The sequence below is a fragment of the Portunus trituberculatus genome, chromosome 33 (assembly GCF_017591435.1).
Source record: "Portunus trituberculatus isolate SZX2019 chromosome 33, ASM1759143v1, whole genome shotgun sequence".
Classification (NCBI taxonomy): domain Eukaryota; kingdom Metazoa; phylum Arthropoda; class Malacostraca; order Decapoda; family Portunidae; genus Portunus; species Portunus trituberculatus.
This window is the reverse complement of record NC_059287.1, coordinates 9,492,696-9,517,565: the sequence shown is the minus strand read 5'-3', so window position 1 is coordinate 9,517,565 and position 24,870 is coordinate 9,492,696. Positions and strand designations below refer to the sequence as shown.

At 40.9% G+C, this 24,870-nt stretch overlaps 1 protein-coding gene across 3 annotated transcripts in view; it reads right to left on the bottom strand.

The window, feature by feature from the left end:
• Window positions 1-24,870, bottom strand: part of LOC123512400 (SWI/SNF-related matrix-associated actin-dependent regulator of chromatin subfamily A containing DEAD/H box 1 homolog) — a 43,405-nt gene that overhangs the window by 5,449 nt on the left and 13,086 nt on the right. For all 3 annotated transcript variants that reach the window (XM_045268783.1, XM_045268782.1, XM_045268784.1), the window contains 11 exons: window positions 23,148-23,237; window positions 22,400-22,764; window positions 17,753-17,929; window positions 17,279-17,528; window positions 17,013-17,097; window positions 16,572-16,749; window positions 16,239-16,441; window positions 11,701-11,894; window positions 7,439-7,580; window positions 6,854-6,989; window positions 439-576 (listed from right to left, as the gene is read on the bottom strand). In XM_045268783.1, coding sequence (XP_045124718.1) covers window positions 439-576; window positions 6,854-6,989; window positions 7,439-7,580; window positions 11,701-11,894; window positions 16,239-16,441; window positions 16,572-16,749; window positions 17,013-17,097; window positions 17,279-17,528; window positions 17,753-17,929; window positions 22,400-22,764; window positions 23,148-23,237 — 1,958 coding nt within the window. The remainder of the gene's footprint in view (window positions 1-438; window positions 577-6,853; window positions 6,990-7,438; window positions 7,581-11,700; window positions 11,895-16,238; window positions 16,442-16,571; window positions 16,750-17,012; window positions 17,098-17,278; window positions 17,529-17,752; window positions 17,930-22,399; window positions 22,765-23,147; window positions 23,238-24,870) is intronic.

Here is a 24,870-nt window from a genome sequence, read left to right as displayed (position 1 = left end):
ATAAATATATGAGAAAATTGAAATGTCACATTTTCCTGATTATATTACAAAGAAAACTCCCAAATTTAGCCAGAAAATTTAAGATATTTGTTTTCTCCTGTATCTTGAAAAACAATTAATTACTTTTATGACAAAACTGAAGATAACTCTGTTTCCCTTAATATTTTACTAAGCAAACTCATAAATTTAGTAAGAAATACTCCTTGACACACATGGAAAACACCAACCGTGTGAAAGCACCCACAGTAACACATTACGAACTGCTATTATGGTCTTGTTGGTAGTGCAGCAGGGTGTGGCTGGTGCAACAGCACAACTGCCACTCTGGCCTCTTGTGAACACATCCATGAGAGTCAATGTAATGTTGAACTGTATGACATGAGCCACAAAGGCATAAATTACTTGTGAAAGTAGCTTAAGAGTACATAGAAAACTTACCGGGAACATTGCAAACACTCGCTTTAATTCCTCCTTTTTACTATCAAACAATTGCGGCATGACGAAGATGAGGATGGACATGAGCTCCACTAAATTGTTCTGCAGAGGAGTGCCGGTCAGAAGGACACGTCGAAACGCCTGCAAAGGACCACATTGGGATGAGAGAGAGAGAGAGAGAGAGAGAGAGAGAGAGAGAGAGAGAGAGAGAGAGAGAGAGAGAGAAGAGAGAGACATAACATAACATAACAAATAATAGGATAACAAAGGGCCACCAGGGCCCATCTAGATTATCCTGTATCAGTCGCACAGCGACCTCATCATCAGTACTTAAAGATACACTTACAATATATACTAATTCTAAATATTTGGCCCATTAACAGGGCTAAGTCCTGCAGCAAAATCCTCTACAATCTGTGATCCCCATACATGGGGATCATGTCTTGTTTAACTATAGTAAATTTCTTATAAAAACTATCATGCAGCGCTATACATAATTATAAATCTAATAAATTTAAGTGCTTATCTAATCTGTTTTTAAACATTGTCAAACTAGTGCTATTTACAACCCTCTCTGGCAATGCATTCCAGAAGTCTACCACCCTATGACTAAAGAAATATTTTCTTATATCTAACCTGCAGCCTTGCTTTCTAATCTTCCTGCCATGATTTCTAGTCCTATTTCCCTCCTCTAAGGTAAAGAAAGATCTCACATCTATGTAGTTTGTATCTGAGAACATTTTAAATAACTCTATCATATCCCTCTTATACATCTCCTCTCAAATGAAAACATGTTTAATTCCTTTAATCTATCTCTATACTCCAGGCGCTTTAATGCTGGTATCATCCTAGTTGCTCTTCTCTGAACTGCTTCTAACATGTTGATATCCTGCCTATAATGGGGTGACCAGGCCTGTATGCAATACTCTAAATGGGGCCTAACATAGGAATTATATAAGCTACGCACCACTTCCTTACTTTTATAACTAACATTTCTATTTATAAAACCCAGGATCCTATTTGCCCTATTTCTTGCTTCTAAACATTGCTTTGAAAATTTCATAGTCCTGTCTATCACTACTCCTAAATCCTTTCCTTCCTCTACTGCCTCTAGCCAACATCCCTCCATCTCATAGTTAAAGTTTGTGTTGTCTTTACCTAAATGCATAACCTGACACTTTTAGAATTAAACTCCATCTGCCACCTGTCTGCCCATGCTATCAGCCTGTCCAGGTCTCGTTGTATTCTGTAATTGTCCTTTTCACCCTGTACTGCACATGCTATCTTAGTATCATCTGCAAACTTTGATACTTTGCTACTAATTCCTATATCTAAATCGTTAATGTACACCAAGAAAAGAAGAGGTCCTAGCACTGATCCTTGGGGTACCCCACTAACCACTTCCTTCCACTCAGACATTGCCCCATTTAATACTACTCTCTGTTTCCTATCAGAAAGCCATTCACTAATCCAATCAACTAACCTACCCCCTATCCCATGTAGTCTCAATTTGTACACTAGCCTCCTATGCGGTACCTTATCAAACGCCTTGCTAAAATCTAGATATATAACATCTATGCTATTTCCATCATCTAACTCCTTGGTAATATATTCTAAGATATCGAGCAAATTTGTAAGACAGGACCTCCCTGATCTAAAGCCATGTTGGGTATCTCTAATTAATCTATTCTCATTTAAATGCTCCCAAATACTACCCTTAATGATTTTCTCTAGTATCTTACATACTATACTAGTTAAACTGATCGGTCTATAATTATTCGCATCATCCTTCCTACCTTTTTAAATATTGGAGTAACATTAGCTAACTTCCAGTCCTGAGGTATCTCAGCAAACCTAAGTGATCTTTCAAAGATTAACTTAAGTGCTTCAGAAATACTGTCTACACCCTCCCTAAGTACTCTGGCATGTAGCTCATCAGGACCACTAGCTTTCCTATCGTCTAGTTCAAGAATAAATTTCCTAATAATTCCCGGTTTTATATCAATATTTTCTAAAGCTCTTAAACTACTCGTCGCACTGTTTGTAACAGGATTTCCTATTCTTTCCTAGTAAATACTGAAGAAAATTGTTCATTCAATAATTCTACTATGTCTTCATTTTGATCCACTACTACACCATCTTTTCTGAGTGGTCCAATCCTATCCTTATTTCTTTTATCACTGACCTTGTAATAACTATATAATTTTTGGGATCTTTACTCCCAGCTCTAGCTAGTTTTATCTCTGCCTGCCTTTTACTTTTTTTTATAACCTTACTCAAATCATCTCTGACCTGTCTGTACCTAATCAAATCTACATCTTCCCACTTTTCTGCAACTCTCTATATGCCCTCTTCTCTCTGATCTGGCTACCTATCTCATGAGTCCACCATAATGGCTTCCTGTTTCTCTGCCTTATATCTTTGTAAGGGATACACTGCATCACTATACCCTTTACTACAACCTTAAAAATATCCCACATCTCCTGTGCAGTTTTATTTCCAAAACTATCTTCCCAGTTTACCTCTCCTAATAACTGACGTAACCTACCATAATTGCCTTTCTGATAGTTTGGGACTCTAGTCTTATTCACTATATTATCCCTACTGGAATTAATGATAAATCTAATTATATGATGGTCACTGTTTGCTAAAGTCTCTCCTACCTCAACTTCCTTTAAACAATGCTCAATATTTGTTAGTACTATGTCTAAAACCTTCCTCCCCTAGTAGGTTTATCTACCATCTGCACTAAATAGTTATCCTGAAAACTTTCCATAAACTTATTTTCACTAGCATCTCCTACCATCCTCTCCCAGTTTACTGACTTAAGATTAAAATCCCTAAGATAATTGTCTGACTAGTACACCCCTATTTATCTCATCTACCATAAGGTTGTCTACATCTGCTGACTGGTTAGGTGGTCTATAAAAGCTCCTACTCTAATAACCTTACTTTTGTTTACTCTAACATCCAGCCATAAGGACTCTACTCTGTTATCTACCTTAATACCATTAACCTGACTGGAAATGAAGGATTTTTTACATAAATAACTACTCCTCCACCTATCCTACCAATTCTCTGGTGTAAATACATAATGTATCCATCTACTTCATATTCTTTCCTATTTTCCTAAACTTTTCCTCATTTACCCATGCCTCTGTGACACATACAACATCTAAGTCCTCCTCAACTATATAACTAGATAACTCGTCCTTCTTGTTCCTAAGACTCCTGGCATTTACATAAAAACATTTAAGTCCTGCTACCTTCCTAGATGCTGTCTCCTTATTTGGAATCCTAATCTTATTCTCTCCTATTTGCACCTGGAAATCTTTCCTAATCTTTTCACTATCTCTGTTTATCCTATCTAATTTATGTCTAGCATCTTTCTTCTGGAATGCATTTGCTACCTCACCCCTACACTCCATCCCAACTCCCCTCCAGACATCCACTCAGCACATCCACACCCTTCCTACTCAGATGCACACCATCCCTAGCATACAAATCCCTTCGCCCATAGAACCTATCCCATACATCCACAAAGCTGACACCCACATCCTTACACATCCCTTTTACCCGATCATTCACACCAATGGCTCTAGACAACCATTCCTGCTAACATACACACGAGGCAAGATTCCTGACACTACACACCTCCTACCACTCTCCCTTATCTTGCCTAACATTTCCCGAAATCTTGCCACTAACTCCTCCGACCCACCTGCTCTGACATCGTTCCCACCTACGTGCAAAACTACTACACCCTCCCTCTCCATCCCCCCAACCCTCTTCTGCACCTCCTCACTCACTGCCTTCACACCTGCACCAGGCATACACACGTTCGTCCTCCTATCCCTGTCTTTCCCACAGAAAGTGCTATCTAAATACCTAACCTGAGAGTCACCCACCACACACACCTGAGGTGTGCTAGGCACAACCCTCCTCCTCCTCTCCTCTACCCCCTTCTCTCTCCTTTCACTCACCACAACCACTTCATTCACTCCACTCTCACTCTCCCTCCCCTCCAACAAACCGAACCTATTTTCACACTCAACAGGTTTAGTCCTATCCTCCCTAACTGCCTCCGCTTTCCTTCCCTCGCAACCTGCCATCTCTGCCCATCCTGACTACTATCTTTCCCAGTCTGGCTCGCCTGCTCCCTCTTCCCCACTCTGCTCTTCCCGACAGAGGGCCAAGCCACCCTGTCGCCCTCAGAAGGTCCAACCTTCGGCCTAACACTGATCTCCTGCCTAATTTTTTCCACTGCCTCCCCAAGCCTCTTAACCTCCTCCTTCAACTCAAAGATGAGAACTTCGTTCGCACTTTTCCCCTCACTTAGCTTTCTGATTTCCTCTCGCAATTCTCGGTGCTCAAGAGAAAGAACTAAATTCTCGCTCTTGAGCCTACACACCATACACTCAGAAAAGTCAACGACCTTCCTGTCATGCCCACACATCTCACACACAACAAACTCTCCCAATCCCACCTCAACACTCTCTTTCACGCACTCAATCACACTCTGATATACCTCAGTAGCTACCGCCATACTAATTTACAATCTGTTAACTCACAAACAAATAAAAATACTTGGTGACGGCGGGTGGGGAACCGCGGTGGTGGGGGCCTAAGTGAGGTCAACTAATCCTCTTTCAAGGTCAACTTGACGGTTACAAGCCTAGTCTCCTCGCTCTACCAAAATACTTTTAACTCACAAACACTGATTCTAACCACTATTTCACTCTAATCTAACACTTGCAGTACACACTTTCACTTCACTAACACTCAAAAGCACCACACACAGACACCAAGGACAAACACCACTTGCTAACTATAAAAACAACAGCCCAAAACGGAGCGCACACACAACACGTCCACTCAGCACAGCAGCTACCTAAACAGAATCTTTTTAACATGACTAACTTAGGAATTAGCAAGGAAGCACTTATAGATTGTGTGTTTGTGTGGAGGAGTGAGCTTTGGGAGACAAGAGTGAATAAATGGTATACAAAGGAAAAAATATAAAATTTAAACAAAAGAAAAATAGTAAGAATATAGGACTGAATGTGATGTATGCCAACAAAGACAAATTGATATACAGAAAACTAAATTTACAAAACTATTTAAAAGAGAAGGATCCTAAGGTAGTGTGTTCAACTGAAACACAGCGAAAAGAAGAAAACCAGATAGTCATTATTAACAACTACAATATATGGAGAAGATACAGCATTAGTAAAGGAAGTGGATGTATTATTATAAAGACTAGAAAAGAGCTGAAGACAAAATCAGTAAAATAAAGGAAGGAAAGCAGCAATAGTGAGCAATAACTTGGAAAATACCAACAGAGAAATACTGATAGTAATTACCTATATATCACTCAGACATAATAATTGGAACAAGGAAATTAATCAAAAGTTATAAAAGAACAATATTTGGTGACCATTTGAAGAAGGAAATGAGGTGATGGAAATGCAAGATACTTATAGGAGAAATGACAAACCAGCAAGATTAGGCCTTATATTAATGAAGGGAATGGGCCTAACTAAAGAATTGAGATATATGAGACCCCATGGGAAAAAGATCTGAAGTGATGATACAGGACAATCAACAGTCAGAGAAGCATGTATTGTAAAAAAGATATTCAGAGATGCATACAGAAAGAAATACTGAAACAGCACTCCACTACATTGATAAAGATGTGATGAGGAAGATAATTATTACGACAAGACACGTGAAAAAATCTAGAAAGACAACAAAAGATTCCAGAATTGGAAGATGCTTATAAAAGATAGCAAGAGAGAGAGAGAGAGAGAGAGAGAGAGAGAGAGAGAGAGAGAGAGAGAGAGAGAGAGAGAGAGAGAGAGAGAGAGAGAGAGAGAGAGAGAGAGAGAGAGAGAGAGAGAGATATATATATATATATATATATATATATATATATATATATATATATATATATATATATATATATATATATATATATATATATATATATATATATATATATATATATATATATATATATATATAGTTTCAGAGAGAAATATGCAAATTTGGAACAAGCTGAGTGAAGATATAGTATCAGCAATGAGTGTGCACAACTTCAAGGCAAAATTGACAAATAAAGATATGGAGATGGGACCACACAAGTGTAGCTCAGCCCTGTAAATGAAAACTAGATACACTAGATAAATACACACATTTGAATATGGATCTTTCAAACAAATTTAGATCTAACTTCATCTCCAGAAATCTGTAAGAGAATAAACAAAACAAGACATACATAAACACACATGCATACAACACAAGACAAAGTAGTATCCAACCTCACCTAAAGCTATCTCATTACCAAGACAAGAAACACACACAAATACTACAAGATAAATTAGTATATATCTTCATCCCCCAAAATTGTGATATATACCTTAATCTTCATGAGGTTTTCATAGCGCTGGGAAGCCATGTTCTTCAGCATATGAGCCTCATCCAGCACAACTGAATGGAATCTGAGCTTTTTAAAGAGAGCTCTGTCCTCAGTACTTGTGGTCACCATGTTATACCTGCAAGGATAGAAAGAAGCAGAGGTTTGTGATTCATATTTGTTATTCAGGCTTCCTTTCCAATGTTCGGGTTCAATGTACCGGTTGCAGGCTTGGCTTGGTTAGTCATAATAATTTGGCATGTACTACAAAAAACATCAAGTTGGAGGGATACCCAAGGAGAAACAAAAGAAGACCTGGAGACAGGGTGTGGAAGAAGACAAGAAGGATTAACACTTGAATGTATTATCTAATATTGTACAAAGTGGGCATGTCACATGGGAAAGGACACTAAACCAAATGATAATGATTCTAACAGATCACTTATTCTCTCCCTCCACAGTCCCTCATTAAACATCTAAGATCATAAAACTATAAGCTCACAACTGAACAAGAAGTAAAACAATATTCTACATTCAAATTTCAATTAATTTCCCAGACAGAGACCAACAAAGTATTCAAATTCTTACGTGGTGAGTATAACATCGGGTTCCTCCTCCAGCGTGCCATTCATAATCGCACACCGGATGCTCCGCCGGTCCTCCTGTGAGCCGTGGTAGTGCAGGACCTCCAGGGAGGGACACCATGTCTCCAGCTCCCGTGCCCAGTTGTCTGAAAAATTACAACACTTTAACTCTTTGACAGTTATTAGGAACACCTTTCCTTAATCACTAATTACTGATTCTACAACCACCTCCTATCTTGAAACCGAGTAGAAACTGCAAGATTTAGTATTTTTAGTCCCATTCTTAATTGTTGATGCTTATAAAACATTTAATCCCTTCACGCCGGATGTTAAAAAAGCCCGTCTGTATGATATACGGGTGGTAGTGCCGCACGCCCGAGCGCAGGAAACTTGTGCAAGCTTGTCATACTTGTCGTCTTTGTGTATTATGCTGCTATTTTTTAGTCACTATGTCGCCTTCGAAGAGGAAAGTGGATGCTTCTCTCTTCGAGAGAGAGAGAGAGAGAGAGAGAGAGAGAGAGAGAGAGAGAGAGAGAGAGAGAGAGAGAGAGAGAGAGAGAGAGAGAGAGAGAGAGAGAGAGAGAGAGAGAGAGAGAGAGAGAGAGAGAGAGAGAGAGAGAGAGAGAGAGAGAGAGAGAGAGAGAGAGAGAGAGCATATTTGCTAATATTTTAGACACAAGCAGGACGATGTAGCTTATCTTCGAGAGGAAGAAGGGAGGAAGGGGAGGAGGAGAGAGAGAGAGAGAGAGAGAGAGAGAGAGAGAGAGAGAGAGAGAGAGAGAGAGAGAGAGAGAGAGAGAGAGAGAGAGAGAGAGAGAGAGAGAGAGAGAGAGAGAGAGAGAGAGAGAGAGAGAGAGAGAGAGAGAGAGAGAGAGAGAGATGGGAACAGTCTATGCCATTGGGTAATTTTAGACACAAGGCAGGACACATGTAGCTTATCTTTTGTGATTGGTGGAGACAAGGATGGTGGGAGGAGTACTAGGATTTCAAGGACAGCATACGGAGTGTGTAGTTGGTATCCCACACTCTATACGGGACAACTGAACTGAAGAAAGCTCAGAAAAGAAATATGATAATAATAATAATAATAATAAACGGTTTATTAATTAGGCAATGTAAAAAAAAAATACACTGAAAATGTACAGGGGGGGGGATGGGACATTACCACAATGAACTAAAAATGCTTAACCTAACTATGGATAAACTTAACCTAGAAATTCACTTATTTATTTAAAGCTCGCACAATAGTGGGCACCACGCTGAGCCGGTACCGATCCGTGCGCGGTGCTCTCAAAGGCGCCACGCGATTATGGTGTCGGGTGGCGCGAGCAGGGGGAGGCACGTCGGGTGGTAGCAGGTGGCGGAGACGTGGATGACGCAGCAGTCCTTCCCCAAATTTTTCCAAGGCTTCCTGGTGTCTTGTGGCCAGCCTCGGCAGACTCAGGCAGGTCAGGGCGTCCTCGTGGGACCTGTAGGCAGGCCCAAGGATGACCCTGAACGCCTCCTCTGAACCCTCTCCAGCTGTTGTCGTTCTGTGAGGTTCAGGAGGAGGACCACGCTGGGGCGGCGTACATGAGCTTAGGGAGTATAAAGATGAGGTACACTCCCCTCAGCTCATCTGCCGGTGCTCCCAGGGACCTGAGTCGGCGCAGTAAATAGATTTTATATGAGGCTGACCTGATGATGTTGGAAACATGCTGCTTCCATGTTAACTGATCATCCACCAAGACACCTAGAAGCTTGGTGCTGCAGACCACCTGGAGGGAGTGAGGGCCCACAGAAAGCTGGGGAGGGGGAACTGCTGCTGTGGAGGTACAAATGTGCATCACCACGGTCTTGGTGTGGTTGATGGTCATTTTGTTGTCCTCCGTCCACGTCTGTAGTTGGTTTAGAGTGGACTGCAGTGCTGAGAAGTCTGGGTTGGTGTTGTTGACGGGTACGCCCACGGTGCAGTCGTCCACATACTTCCAGCGGTGGGGGTGTGGACGAGCATCGTTGATAAGGATGAGGAAACACAGGGGACCCATCTTGGTCCCTTGAGGGACCCCGCATGTGAGCTGTTGGAAAGAGGAGACAGAGCCCTGATAACGAACGGCCTGACGCCTTCCCGTGAGGAAGTCTGCCAACCACGCTATCAGGTAGGGAGAGAGGCCCAGAGTGATGGCTTTATTTATCACAACAGTGTGATCAACAAGATCAAAGGCCTTTCTGAAGTCCACAAAAGCAATAGCTAGAGAAGTGTTGCGTTTGTCCAGGTGGCTGTGGACGAATTCCAGGAAGCTGACAAGGTAGTGAGATGTGGAGGTGGATTTAATATTGCCAAATTGTTGTGTGTCAATAGAGTTACAAATTTTGTTATAGGCCCAGTCGAAAACAAAATCTTCACAGATAAGGCTGGGTATAGGGGTGATGGCGACTGGTCTTAGATCATTCAGTGACGGTGGATTAGAAATTTTGGGGAGGGGGGTGACGTAAGATGTCTTCCAGTCATCGGGGCAGGAATGTTGAGCAAGGGAGGCATTGATGATAGAGCAAAGGGGTGTGGCAAGTTCTGGGGCAAATTCTCTGTAAATTTTGATGGGGAGGTCAGTGGGAGTGGTGGATCTGTTTAGTTTAAATTTAAGAAGCTTCCTGTAAACATCAACCTCCTGGACAAGGGGTGGAGGGGAGGAGGCAGGGAGGTAGGCTGGGAGAGTAGTGGAGTGAAGGGGAGGGAGTGTCTGACAGATCGCAGCAAGTGACCGTTAATCTCTTCGGCCGCTGTCAGGTGAAAGGTGTGAAACACAGGGAAGAGAAGAGGCTTGCTTTTGTAAACCACACAAAGACTTAATCTTGTCGTACCACTGTCTGTTGTTAGTAAGCTTGAGATGGTGAATTTTGTCTGGGTAGTAGCTTGCCTTGGCTTTTTTTATCTCCCTGATAACTCTGTTCCTTAAACTCCTGTACTGGTCAGGGCTAGAGTGGAAAGCCCTGTCACGCTGACGAAGGAGTCGTTTGATGCAGGGCGTCATCCAAGGGGCATCAGATGGGTCTACTGTGATGTCCTTGGTGGGAAAGTAGTGGTGGAACGCTTCCGTTGTGGTAGTGAAGTAGTTCCGCCATTTTGTGTGGACGTCTTCCACCTCCAGTACCTCGGTCCACGGATGAAGTGTTAGCCACTGCCCAAATTCCCTCATGGCGGAGTCAGGCATGGGCCTGTGGGATCTGGTGACAGTTGACCTGGGAACCGAGGTGGTGGGGGGTGGGTGTCCACAGGATGGAGAGGTGGGTGCTGCGTCCCATGGGGGGGGGAGTGGCTTGGGAGGCGAGTACTGCTGGCTCAGGTCTGTCATGATAAGGTCGAGGGTGGACTGGTGGTGGGTGGGGAAGTCCACGACCTGGGTGAGGTGTAGCTGGTGCAGGATTTCACTGATATCCAAGCAGTTGAAGTCCCCACAGATTACCAGCTTGGCAGCAGGAAATCTCACCCGTAAAGCATCAGCAGTCTCGATGATGTGATCAGTGAGCAACCGTGCAGTGGCGGCCCGTGGAGGGTGGTAGACAACACACACAATGATGGAGGCTGTGTTGCGGGGTGGCAGGGGGTAACCTCACCCACAGGGCCTCCAATCCGGCGGGGACGTCGACGTGTAGGTGTGAGGGGCTGAGGTCAGAGCGGCAAAACAGGGCCACTCCTCCCCCCCTGCGTTGATTCCTGAGGTGGTGGAACAGCTGGAAATCTTGAATCATACACACCTCAGGAGTTATCTGCCACGCCTCCGTGATCGCCACAATGTCTGCACAGTTAGATCTCACTGACACTATCAACTCGTCTATGTAAGCGTCACTGTATTTGCTACTGGGGCTTCATGACGCCCAAATAGGCGTTACTGTAGTGAAAGGGTTTATGTATTACTTGTGGTGCTGTTAGTTTTGTCACACTGAAAGGGTTAACACCACAGGGATTACCATGTCTATGTCTCATGGCTCCTTAAACGTTTCCTCATGTTCTTCCAAACACAGCGAGTAGCAAAGCAAGACACGCAGCTCTCACATTTACACAACTCTAAGCCCCTCCACTACCACTACCTTAGTGTATGGTTCCTGGACTGCTACACCTTAGCATTCAACAGAGAAGCAAAGGTGCTCCCATTCACACTTTACAAGTATTTTACAAAATACAAAAAAAATGTCAAAAAAGTTATATAGATCTTGGACAATTCTTTCATTCTTCCACATGAAATATCAAACCAAAAATTTTCTGAATGACAGCAGAATGAGACTCACCAAGAGTGGAGGAGGGAACAATGATGAGGTTTGGTCTCTCGGGATCCTCCACCTCCTTGATGTATGCCAGGAATGCAATAGCTTGGACTGTCTTCCCCAGACCCATCTCATCAGCCAGCACACCGTTCAGTCCTTGTTCATGCATCAACACCAGCCAGTTCAGACCAATGAGCTGGTACCCCTTTAGCTGCATGCTGAAGATTCATACAACACATTATTCAACAATCACAAATTCTATGATGCCTAATTTTTTTCTTATATATATATATATATATATATATATATATATATATATATATATATATATATATATATATATATATATATATATATATATATATATATATATATATATATATATATATATATATATATATATATATATATATATATATATATATATATATATATATATATATATATATATATATATATATATATATATATATATATATATATATATATATATATATATATATATATATATATATATATATATATATATATATATATATATATATATATATATATATATATATATATATATATATATATATATATATATATATATATATATATATATATATATATATATCCTGGCCTATAGCACCTGCAGGTAACTTGAAGAGCATTGGAAGTGCTGTTAAGCTTCCATTCATTAGTGGCACAAGCAATTTTATTTATATATCTATGGTGTAACCACCTAGAACCTGGGTATCATGGTGACATGTAGGTAACTTTAAACCACTTGACAAATGACAAAATTTCAAGGTCGTACTTGGTAGGATTTGAATCTATTTGTGGACATCTGCCCGATCCCACATTCACCACCTTATCCACTATGTAAAAAAAGAGTTAAGAATTGCACACAGGGAGGGAGTACCCTCCCTGTGTGCAATTCTTAACTCTTTTTTACAGCTTAGTAAAGCTATATAAATTTTAATCATTAGTAATTTAACAAAAACACTAAAAGGCTCTACAAGATATTTGATAGCACCTGCTGTGATGTGAGTACAGTAATACTCCGCTTAATGAACATTCGTTTAACGAATTTCCGGTTTAACGTACTATATGCGTCACTGCCTGCGACAAGGAGACAAGCACTAAAAGTAAACGACCGAGATAATCGTGTTTAAAGTTAAGCTTAGTTTTTCGTTGGCAGTTCATCATCGCTTTACTTTTCTTCACTAGTACACGCTAGACTAAGAATATATGGATAGGTGTTATATTCTCCTTAAAGACTACGTTTACTTGGTTTTTGCATGAAATTGGTCTGATTTCAATACGTTGAATAATTAAAGAGTTATTAAATTGGGAATGACAGTGTGTAAAACAGGAAATAATTCATGATTTTTTAGTTTTACAATGGCCCCAGAAAACTTAGGATAAAGACAGCCTATTAACATGCAGTATCTCTTAATATTTAATCAAGGACAGACTCAATCTCCTTAGTACAACGCTCAATTATAAGAATTTTAGTGATTCCTGCTGGATCAGTTTCGCGGTCTTGGCTGCCCCGACTCTCAAAGGATGGACAACGCTGCCAGGCGTACGATACTTTCCGCTTCTCTCTCTCTCTCTCTCTCTCTCTCTCTCTCTCTCTCTCTCTCTCTCTCTCTCAGGCCTTGTCTGTAATGAGAAAGCCGATGAGAGCTACGTAAATTTACTACACAGCCTCAACGCAGCTGGGCTGCGGGAACTAATCTCTCTCTCTCTCTCTCTCTCTCTCAGCAAAATTCTGTATGATGAGCATGAAGTAGAGAAAGAAAGTGACAGAGGGTCAGGATAGAATGGATTTGGAGAAAGAAGGCAGGACAGTAAAGATGTGGCACCACTAGGGGAGTTCCCGCCGACCGCCAAGGCTGTCTGGAGAACAAGCAAGGACGCCTGGAGACAAGGCCAATTCAGTTTCGCGAGTCTCCTGATACGTCATCCCCCGAGGATCCGCTACCAGTCGTCACCTCAGTTAGTATTGAATGGACAGCGGTGGGGTATGCTTCGCGCCCACTTACTTTCCATTATAAAACTACTTGTGACAATGCCTTCTTCTTATTGTGTACCTTACTGCAAAGGCAATTACAAAACTGGTCCAAGAGTGAGTGTATACCGATTCCCTGAACAGCCTGAGCTTTGGAGGAAATGGTTACAAGCCATCAGGAGGAAGCATTTCACTCCAACTCATCACAGCAGGGTAAGCACTATACAGGTATTTCTTGTTTTGCATGATCTACTTGCTAAGTTACAGATTGGGTACTTTCCTGTTATTGCCACACCACTAATTTTAGGTTAGGTTAGGTTAGAAAATTAGTTAACCTAACCTAACATAACCTATCCTAACCTAAGATAAAGAATATCAAATAAAATAGAAAAATCAGAAAATTAATGGTGGGACAAGAACAGGAAAGATACTCTACAGAGAGAGCTCTGTAGCGATGATCCTCACTACAGCGTTTTTCACTGTTTAGAGAGGAATTTCTTTTCAAGATCACATGAGAGAGTAGGGACGGGAGAGCACTACGTATGAAAAGCTTAGTTAGCCCTACGGTTCATGTATCATTGTAATAGTGTAATTCTCTCTCTCTCTCTCTCTCTCTCTCTCTCTCTCTGAATAATACATAATTAACATAACTATAATAGCTTGACACAAAACGAAAGAATATTGGCATTAGCAGTGCACTACGACAGTTTGGGCTTGCAGCCTGGCTGCATCGATGTGGAGCGCGAACACACATTTTTTTTTCTTTTCATTTAGGGAAGCTTTGATGCGTTTAACACTAACTTTCTTGAACAACAAAAGTGTACACTAATAGTTTGTGTTAGAATTAGCCATTACCAAACATCTGAGCATCCCATCATCATCAAACATCTGATATTTTATTGAATGAAATGATGACGCTAGTAGCATGGTTGATGAAGTAGACACTACTCTGAATAATCAATGTTAGCTGCACATACATTACAGCTACGATCACATCAATAGTATTTTCAAGAAGTAGGGGAAATTATGGAACAGAATGCTATAATAACTCTGTTTCAGGGGGGTTGGTGCTTGTCCCCTTGTCGCAAGCAGCTACTCATATAAAGTTAGACCAAAAGTCCGCATAACGTACATACCACATCCGTTTTAGCGAATTTTCTGATTTGAATTTGCCGGGTGAGGGACTAAACGCGGCAGCTTTGCTGTGATTGTCTGGCACCCCGCCTGTTTCTAGTGCTCCTGGAGCTGGATCCAAGATTCTTTAACGTCATAGCAACCTCTTGCAGCAAAATGGCATCCATGAAAGCTTAGAGGGACGGTGACAAGGTTGTTATCAGGTTGCTCTGAGGTTGCTGGGAACACCATCTCTGGAGGTGGTGTTACTGTCTTATATATGCATTTATGTTCACAAAACAACATTTCTATTAGCTTTTTATAAACCTTGCCCCCAAGAAAGGATTGTTTTGTAATGCATAAAGTGAAATCTTACATGGAATACCAAAATAAAGCAGAGATGAGATGAGCCACAGGCAGCGGAGACCGCACCACTCGCTTCTTCTTCTTCTCGTGACCCTTTTAGTCTGCGTGTCATCTTTCCCCATGATATTTGTATCCACTCCTCTATTGCCTGCTATAATGGATATCATATCTTAGTATTCATATACGCTCATGCCATGAGGATAACCTCGACTCTGTGGCACTGAGTGATAGTGAATTACTAATGAAATACCACGGTATTTCATTAATAATTCACTATCACTCAGTGCCACGGAGTCGAGGTTACCCTCATGGCATGAGCGTATATGAATACTAAGATATGATATCCATTATAGCAGGCAATAGAGGAGTGGAAATAAATATCATGGGGAAAGACAACACACAGGCTAAAAGGGTCACAAGAAGAAGAAGCGGCCGAGTCACCGCGAGTCTCCCACTTCGTCTGTGGCTCATCTCCTCTCTGCTTTATTTTTTGGTATTCCATTAAGATTTCACTTTATGCATTACAAAACAATCCTTTCTTGGGGACAAGGTTTGTAAAAAGCTAATAGAAATGTTGTTTTATGAACATAAATGCGAGACTGTGACGAGAATTTGTACGTAGCTCCTCTAACTTCCAATGACTCATATGACATCATAAAAGTAGTGGTACAACGGTGGCCCAATATGATGCCAAACGTGTGTATATATATATATATATATATATATATATATATATATATATATATATATATATATATATATATATATTTTTTTTTTTTTTTTTTTTTTTTTACCCACGTGGTATGTTGGGGACCAGCCCAGAACGCATCCCCCCTATTTCTATTATTTCCTATGGGATAATTACGTCCGCTTAACAAATTTTTGCTCTACGAACAGCTTTGACACCCCCTATCCTGTTCGTTAAGCGGAGTATTACTGTACTGCCTTTCAAAATCCTTATCTACTTACATAAGGCCTGCACACCAAGCTGAGAAGCTGTGACAGGCAAATCAAAGGGTTAAGGTCCTTCAATAATGTTCTTCCAGTGGGAACAGCTGATACAAGACACAAAGACACTCACGAGGAATTAAGAGACTCAGGCTGCTTGCTGATCCCTGCATCTTCCTCGCCATTGACAATTCTGGAAACAATACTCTGCATGTCTTTGGCAATATCTTCACATTTCTTCATCAGCTTCTGAACGCTGCTTCTCACATGCAACACAGTCTTGGCTTCATTGAGGAGATCTGTACTAACATACTTCTCTGTTTGAAATTTGTGGACCTGAAATTCAGACACCATGTATGTAATAATAATAATGATCAACTCTATTTCTTATTTATCAAAATCTTATCTTTGTTTATCCCCAAGATCTACAAGTGTCAAGCTTTACTAAGATCAGTAAGGAACTAACAATGTCATGCCAGTCAGCATAAGGCCGCAGCTGCACCACCACATCCGCCTTCTTCTTAGAACAGCCACCAATGGCTGCCAGTTCTCCAACCGAGGCCTCATTGAAGAAATTAAGCACCAACTGGCGGTCTCCCTTCAGCATTGGAGTTTCCTCCTCCTCAGCTCCCGACTCCTCATCACTGCAAGCACACTTTTCTTGAAACACTTTTCCAATACATCCTTCGAGTCAAAAGTTGCTGCTTACACTGACAGGGGATCAAATTCAGTACAGACTCAGCACAAAAAATCAGCAATATCAAGTACATTATCACATAACTATTTAAATATAGTAAAGTTAACTTGATATGACCTCACTTAATATAGGCACTTACCACCATGATAGTCAGTAATCACAACCACTACATCATCATATCACCAAGCAAATTCAGCCATGAGAACTCACCTGTCATACACCTTGGCTCCCGTCATCTGGTAGTCCTCCTCCTCCTCGTCTATGTCTTGTTCAGTCTGCTTCATGGCAGCTTTGGCTGTTAAGGTCATACAAAAGTTAAATGCCATTCCAAACAGCAGGAAGGCACCTCTGACATAATACTACAAACAGGTACACAATCACACAAAAAAGAATGTACAAAGTTTTTAAAAAGTTAGTTTCTATTCCCAACAATAGACTGGACCTCCTACACACAAGCAAGAATAGACATGACTTACCTTTCCAAGAATCTTTTTTGGCTTTTAGTTTCTGCTTCATTGCATTTCTAGCTATAGCTTCCATTTCCTTTTCTGTTGCTTTCTGTTTCTTTAATTCTTCTTTCTTTTCTGCTGCCAACTTTTTCCTCTGCAATTCCTCCTCAGCTTTCTGAATCTTGTCCTTGTCCCTCCGGTCCCGGCTGATCTTGCTCAACTGCATCATGGTGATCTTGGCATCCCAGTCATTGGCTTTGTATATGTCCAAACATTCCTACAAAAAGAAACACCTATTTATTTTATGACTACCTATCTATATACTAGACTGGCACCAGACAAAAACAGCACACACTCATGGACCATCCTACCCCACCAAAGGAGGTTTGGCAGAGGACAGCTGGCCATGCACTTCCACAACATATGATAGCACAACTTGGGCTGACTTGAAAAATACAAACACAAAAACACAAGTGTCATGGTAAGATAGCCCAAACTTACCATTTTGTCGACAAAAGGGTAGACCATCTCCCACATATTAATGAACTTGTCAATGCTGTCATCATCTGGCTTCTTGGAAGACTCAGGTGAGGTATTTCCATGGCCATTGACTTGTGGCTTCTTGCTGTCAGACGCATCCTCCTCATCACTCGAGGCAACAATCCTGGCACGCTTCACCTGCGATATGATGAGTAAGCATCTTACAAGGACTTAAACTCTTTCAACATGAAGGTATCAAGACACTGATACTTTGAATTTTGACATCTACTTTTGATTATGTTTGTCTGTTTGAGGACTGGCACCTCAGTGGGTTTTTTTTTTTTTTCTCTCAAAGTTTTGTTGCCCTTGGCTGATGCCTCTCCTAGATTAAGAAAAGAGAAAAATAAAAACTTTCAAATATGCTGACATGAGATACAACATTAATTCCCAGGTGCTCTAAGTGGTATATTGAGGTAAGTCACAACACATATCTAAATTACTCTCAATGTGCTCCATTAAGATGAGGTGCAACACATCTATTTCAATTACAATGCTCTAAAAGTGCTGTACTGAGATGAAACCCAACACAAAGTATCTTTCATTACTACTTGCCATGTTAAGATAAGATCAGAAAACACATTTTTTTTTTTTTTTTTTTTTTTTTTTACATTACAAGGGCACTGGCCAAGGGCAAACAAAGTGTTGGAAAAAAAAAATCCCGCTGGTTGCCAGGCCCTGTTAAGAGGAAAGTAGAAAGAGAAAAAACAAAAAAATCTAAAAGGAGGGTCCAGTTAACGTAAGAGGTGTCTTGACACTCCTCTTTTGAAAGAGTTTAAGTCATAGGCAGGTGGAAATACAGACACAGGTAGAGAGTTCCAGAGTTTACCAGTGTAGGGAATGAAGGAGTGAAGATACTGGTTAACTCTTGCATTAGGAAGATGGACAGAATAGGGATGAGAAGTAGAGAGTCTTGTGCAGCGAGGCCGCAGGAGGGGAAGGCATGCAGTTAGCAAGTTCAGAAGAGCAGACAGCATGAAAACAGCGGTAGAAGACAGATAAAGATGCAACATTGCGGCGGTGACTTAAAGAATCAAGACAGTCAGTTAGAGGAGAAGAGTTGATAAGACGAAAAGCTTTAGATTCCACCTTGTTTAGTAAAGCTGTGTGTGGATCCCCCAGACATGAGAGCCATACTCCATACACGGGCGGATAAGGCCCTTGTACAGAGCAAGCAGCTGGGAGGGAGAGAAAATGGACGAAGACGCCATAGGACACCTAACTTCTTGGAAGCTGATTTAGCAAGAGTAGAGATGTGAAATTTCCAGTTTAGATTTTTAGTGAAGGATAGACCGAGTGTGTTTAATGTAGAGGAGAGGGAAGTTGAGTGTTATTGAAGAAGAGAGGATAGTTGTCTGGAAGGTTATGTCGAGTAGATAGTTGTAGAAATTGAGTTTTGAGGCATTGAACAAAACCAGGTTTTCTCTGCCCCAATCAGAAACAAGTGAAAGATCAGAAGTTAGGCGTCCTATAGCATCTCGCCTTGAGTCATTTAATTGTTGTTGGGTTGGGCGTCTGTTGAACGCTGTTGAATAATGCAGGGTGGTATCATCAGCATAGGAGTGGATAGGGCATTGAGTCAGATTTAGGAGATCATTGATGAATAATAGAAAGAGAGTGGGTGATAGGACAGAACCCTGTGGAACACCACTGTTGATAGTTTTAGGGAAGAACAGTGACCGTCTACTACAGCAGCAATAGAACGATCGGAAAGGAAACTGGAGATGAAGGTACAGAGAGAAGGATAGAATCCGTAGGAGGGTAGTTTAGAAATTAAAGATTTGTGCCAGACTCTATCGAAGGCTTTCGATATGTCAAGGCCGACAGCAAAGGTTTCACCGAAGTCCCTAAAAGAGGATGACCAAGATTCAGTTAGGAAAGTAAGAAGATCACCAGTAGATCTGCCTTTACGGAAACCATACTGGCAATCAGAGAGAAGGTTGTGAGCTGATAGATGCCTCATTATCTTCCTATTAAGGATAGACTCAAAGGCTTTAGAAAGGCAGGAAATCAAAGCTATAGGGCGGTAGTTAGAAGGATTGGAGTGGTCACCTTTTTAGGGACAGGTTGAATGTGAGCAAACTTCCAGCAAGAAGGATAAATAGAAGTAGAGAGACACAGATGAAAGAGTTTGACCAGGCAGTGAGCGAGTTCGGAAGCACAGTTTTGAGAACAACAGGAGGGACTCCATCCGGACCGTAAGCCTTCCGAGAATCAAGGCCAGAGAGGGCCAGGAAAACGTCTTTATAAAGAATTTTAATTTTAGGGATGAAGTAGTCAGAGGGTGGAGGAGTAGGAGGAATATGCCCAGAATCATCCAAAGTTGAGTTGGTAGCAAAGGTTTGAGCGAAGAGTTCAGCTTTAGAAAAGAAGAGACAGCTGTAGAGCCATCTGGATGAAGTAAAGGAGGGAAAGACGAAGAAGTAAAGTTGTTAGAGATATTATTGGCTAGATGCCAGAAATCTCGAGAGGAGTTAGAATTGGAAAGACTTTGACATTTTCTATTGATGAAAGAGTTTTAGTAAGTTGGAGAATAGATTTGGCATGATTACGGGCAGAAATATATAGGGCATGAGTTTCAGCAGTTGGATGGCTACGGAACCGTTTGTGAGCCGCCTCTCTATCATTGACAGCACGAGAACAAGCAGAGTTAAACCAAGGCTTTTTAGCTTTAGGGTTAGAGAAAGTATGAGGAATGTATAGCTCCATGCCAGAGATAATCACCTCTGTTATGCGCTCGGCACAAAGAGAAGGATCTCTGACATGAAAACAATAATCATCCCAAGGAAATCAGAATAGTACTGCCTTAGTTCCTCCCACTTAGCAGAGTTAAAATGCCAGAAGCACCTCCGCTTAGGCGGGTCCTGAGGCTGCACTGGAGTGATAGAACTGGTAACGGAAATTAGATTGTGGTCGGAGGAGCCCAACGGAGAGGAAAGTTTAACAGAGTAAGCAGAAGGGTTGGAGGTTAGGAAAAGATCAAGAATGTTGGGCGTGTCTCCAAGGCGGTCAGGAATACGGGTAGGGAACTTCACTAGCTGCTCTAGGTCATGAAGGATAGCAAAGTTGAAGGTTTGTTCACCAGGTTGGTCAGTGAAAGAAGATGAAAGCCAAAGCTGGTGGTGAACATTGAAATCCCTAAAATGGAGATCTCAGCAAAGGAAAGTGAGATAAGATGTGCTCCACCTTGGAAGTCAAATAGTCAAAGAATTTTACATAGTCAGAGGAATTAGGTGAGAGGTATACAGCACAGATGAATTTAGTTAGAGAGTGACATTGAAGTCTTAGCCAGATGGTAGAAAATTCTGAAGATTCAAGATTGTGGGCACGAGAGCAAGTGGTGTCGTTACGCACGTATGCGCAACATCCAGCTTTGGATTGAAAATGAGGATAGAGCAAGTAGGAGGGAACAGAAAAGGGCTGCTGTCAGTAGTCACAGACAACTGTGTTTCAGTTAGGAAGAGAAGATGAGGTTTAGTAGAGGAGAGGTGGTGTTCCACAGATTGAAAATTAGAACGAAGGCCACGAATGTTGCAGAAATTGATAGTGAAAGTATTAGATGAAGTGTCAAGACACCCAAGGTCGACAGCAGAGGGCAGTCCGACCTGGGGACATTTATGGTCCCTCCCAGAGGGGGACTCCGAGGCAGGGCGTGGTGAAGCCATTATTAAATTTTGATTTGAAGAGAGTGTAAAAGTGTAAGGTGTTGTAGTGTAGTGTAGGAAGTAGTAGAAGTTGTCTTTAGAGGGCAGGCTGCAGCTGCTCAATTGTATAAATGAGACCACAAAGGGAACCGGGAAGAGAGGACACGGGGAATCACTCAGTCTGCAGCACTGCCTACATCCCCATAAGTACCTCTCCTGGAGTATTCCACCGGGCAGCAGGTGACTACTGTCATGCAAAAATTAAATTCAATGCATGCATTTACTTAAGTAATTTAATCAACATGCTCATTTAACAAACCTAGCATCACAAAGCATTTTCTCTTCTTGAACTACTGAACACTAAATCTACTACTACTACACACACACACACACACACACACACACACACACACACACACACACACACACACACACACACACACACACACACACCCTGAGAAAGGGAAGATGTCTGAGAGATATTAAAAAATATAGTTTCCCGCAGAGATGTATTGAGACGTGGAACAGTTTATATGAAGAAGTAGTGTCTGCAACGAGTGTGCACTTTTAAAGTAAGATTGGATAAGTGTAGATATGGAGACGGGGCCACATGAGCATAAAGCCCAGGCCCTGTAAAACTACAACTAGGTAAATACACACGAAAAAAAAAAAAAAAAAAAAAAAAATTTAAATACTCTTAAAAGATTAAACATAATGCAATACTCCTTTCTTTCACCATCAAGTACAACAAACAACTCAACCTTTTCACTACAATAAGCAAATAATTAACACTACCAGAGGAAATGCAAGAAATCTTTAAAAGCATCGACAAGAAAGAATAGATCTTGTTATTTCTTTGTAGTTTTAAGAATGGAGGTGGCTGCAGAAAAGAAGAGATTGTCAGAGTGATTCATAATTAAGTAAAGATGCACCAAATTGCAACAAAAAGTTAACCAATTCAACCAACCCGTGTATAGAAGAAAGGACTGTCTTGGCTGTCATCCAGGTCTGAGGTATTGAGTGTTCTCTTGGTCGGTGAGGTCTTGCTGATCAGGGTCTTCATGGACATGCCACCCAGGGGACTTTCTGAGGAGGACTCATCATTGTCAGCCTCATTGGGACTCTCCTCCTCCTTCCCCTCAGGACTTGGAGCTCCGACAAAGAGTGGCTTGGACAGAGTGCGCACTGATAAGGTGGTGGTGGGTTTTTGGACCATCATCTTCAGTACTGTCTGCTGTGTGCCTGACATAACACTGGTCCTGGTTATGTTGTTCAGTGGTCTTTCAGTGCTGAGTTTTCTCTTAAATACTGGACTTACCTCTCTATCGCTTTCTGCAAGTAAACAGTCATACCTCAATGTCAGAAATAATAGTGTATCCTATGTCACTACTGAGACCATGGTAAGTTCTACATCTTCAGCAGAAAGAATATTCCAAATATCAACCTATCTATAGGCCAAGCTTATTTCACTTAAAGGAAGATACATGAGAGAGAATTTCACACTTTATACCTAATCATATATCTATCTATATCTCAACACTCATGATGAGAGACATCAAAGATTATGCACCTACACTTACACATACTCACACACACAAATGAACAATCTCTCTCTCTCTTGCTATCATAGGCAAAAGCACCTCCTGCAAGCAAGTTAAAACCATACCTTGCCCTCTGGACTGCTATTGAATAAAGACATTCAGTTAATTTCTTACCCTTCACTGATTTGTCATTTTGGCTCTGAGATGATGTGTTTGTTTTCACACTAGATGAGGAGTTGAACACTGGACTGCTTGAACGATCGGCTGTAGATGTAAGGTCAAAAAGAATAATATAGGGATTACATACTTCAAAAAGAGATGCACATAATATTGGCAGTCATGTTGGTGTATTCTACTGATATAGAGACATGGTGTAAATGTGTTCAAGGTTTTTACAATGGATAAAGGTTTTATATAACCAAGCTGTTTAAAATTATTTGTCTCTATATGTGAGGCTAAAAATGAAACAACTACAGCAACTTTCAAAAAGGCTTGTATACATTTAGAACATAAGAACATAAGAAAAGAGGGAAGCTGCAAGAGGCCGCCAGGCCTATACGAGGCAGTCCCAGTGTGCTTAATCTTCCATCTATCTTCCCCATCCATGAATTTATCTAACCTTCTTTTAAAGCTCCCTATTGACTCAGCCCTGACTACATGACCACTGAGACCGTTCCACTCATCAACCACTCTGTTTGAAAACCAGTTTTTTCCCATTTCTTTCCTAAACCTGAATTTTTCAAGTTTAAATCCATTATTTCTGGTTCTGTCCCTGCTACTGATCCTAAGAACTACATTCATGTCCCCTTTGTTAAAACCCTTATACCACTTAAATACTTCTATCAGGTCTCCTCTTATCCTATGTCTCTCTAAGGAATACAGATTAAGTTTTTTCAGTCTCTCTTCATAGGGAATATCCCTCATTCCCTGTATCTTTTCAGTCATCCTCCTTTGCACTGACTCTAAAAGAATTATATCCTTCCTAAAATGTGGGGACCAGAATTGTACCACATAGTCAAGATGTGGCCTGACCAGCGCCAAGTATAATTTTAGTATTACTTCAGGACTCCTGCTTTTAACACTTCTAAAAATTAAACCTAATACTCTATTCGCCTTATTTCTGGCCTCTATACAATGCTTCCTTGTACCGAGATCAGAGCTAACTATGACTCCTAAATCTTTCTCATACTTGGAACTTCCTAGTGCCACATTATCTATCATGTACCTATTGCTTGGATTATCTCTACCTACGCTCAGCACCCTGCACTTGTTAATATTGAACTGCATTAGCCATCTATCTGTCCATTCTTTCATCCTATCCAAGTCAGCCTGCAAAGCTTTGACATCTGGATCGGACCTAATTACTCTACCTATCTTTGTGTCGTCCACAAATTTATTGATATCATTATTAATTCCACTATCCAAGTCGTTGATATATATTAGAAATAATAATGGCCCTAAAACTGAGCCCTGTGGCACCCCACTAACTACTAAGTTAAGTGATGATTTTGTCAGCATCTGTATTCTGCTGACAAAAGAAACTTGAGTTTCAATTACAATAATATGCTATGATGTGCATGTGCTTATATAAGGTGTAACATGGGTTTCTGCAGATATTGCCAGAGGTGAAAGCATTGGTTATTCTATGTGCAAAAAACATTTTATGCACATATGCATTTTGAGGCAATGTTTAGCCATGGTATGATGAAATTTGAGTCTGATAGATACAATAGCTGTGTCAAGTGGGTAGCTATGGTGAGGATCTGAAATTGTGAATAATTCAGTAATGATTTTTTTAAGTTTTAAAGTTTTACAATATCACATGACAAGACAAATAACAACAATGCACTGTTAATGGTTACTGATAAATGTTACACAATCTTTGTATACAATGACA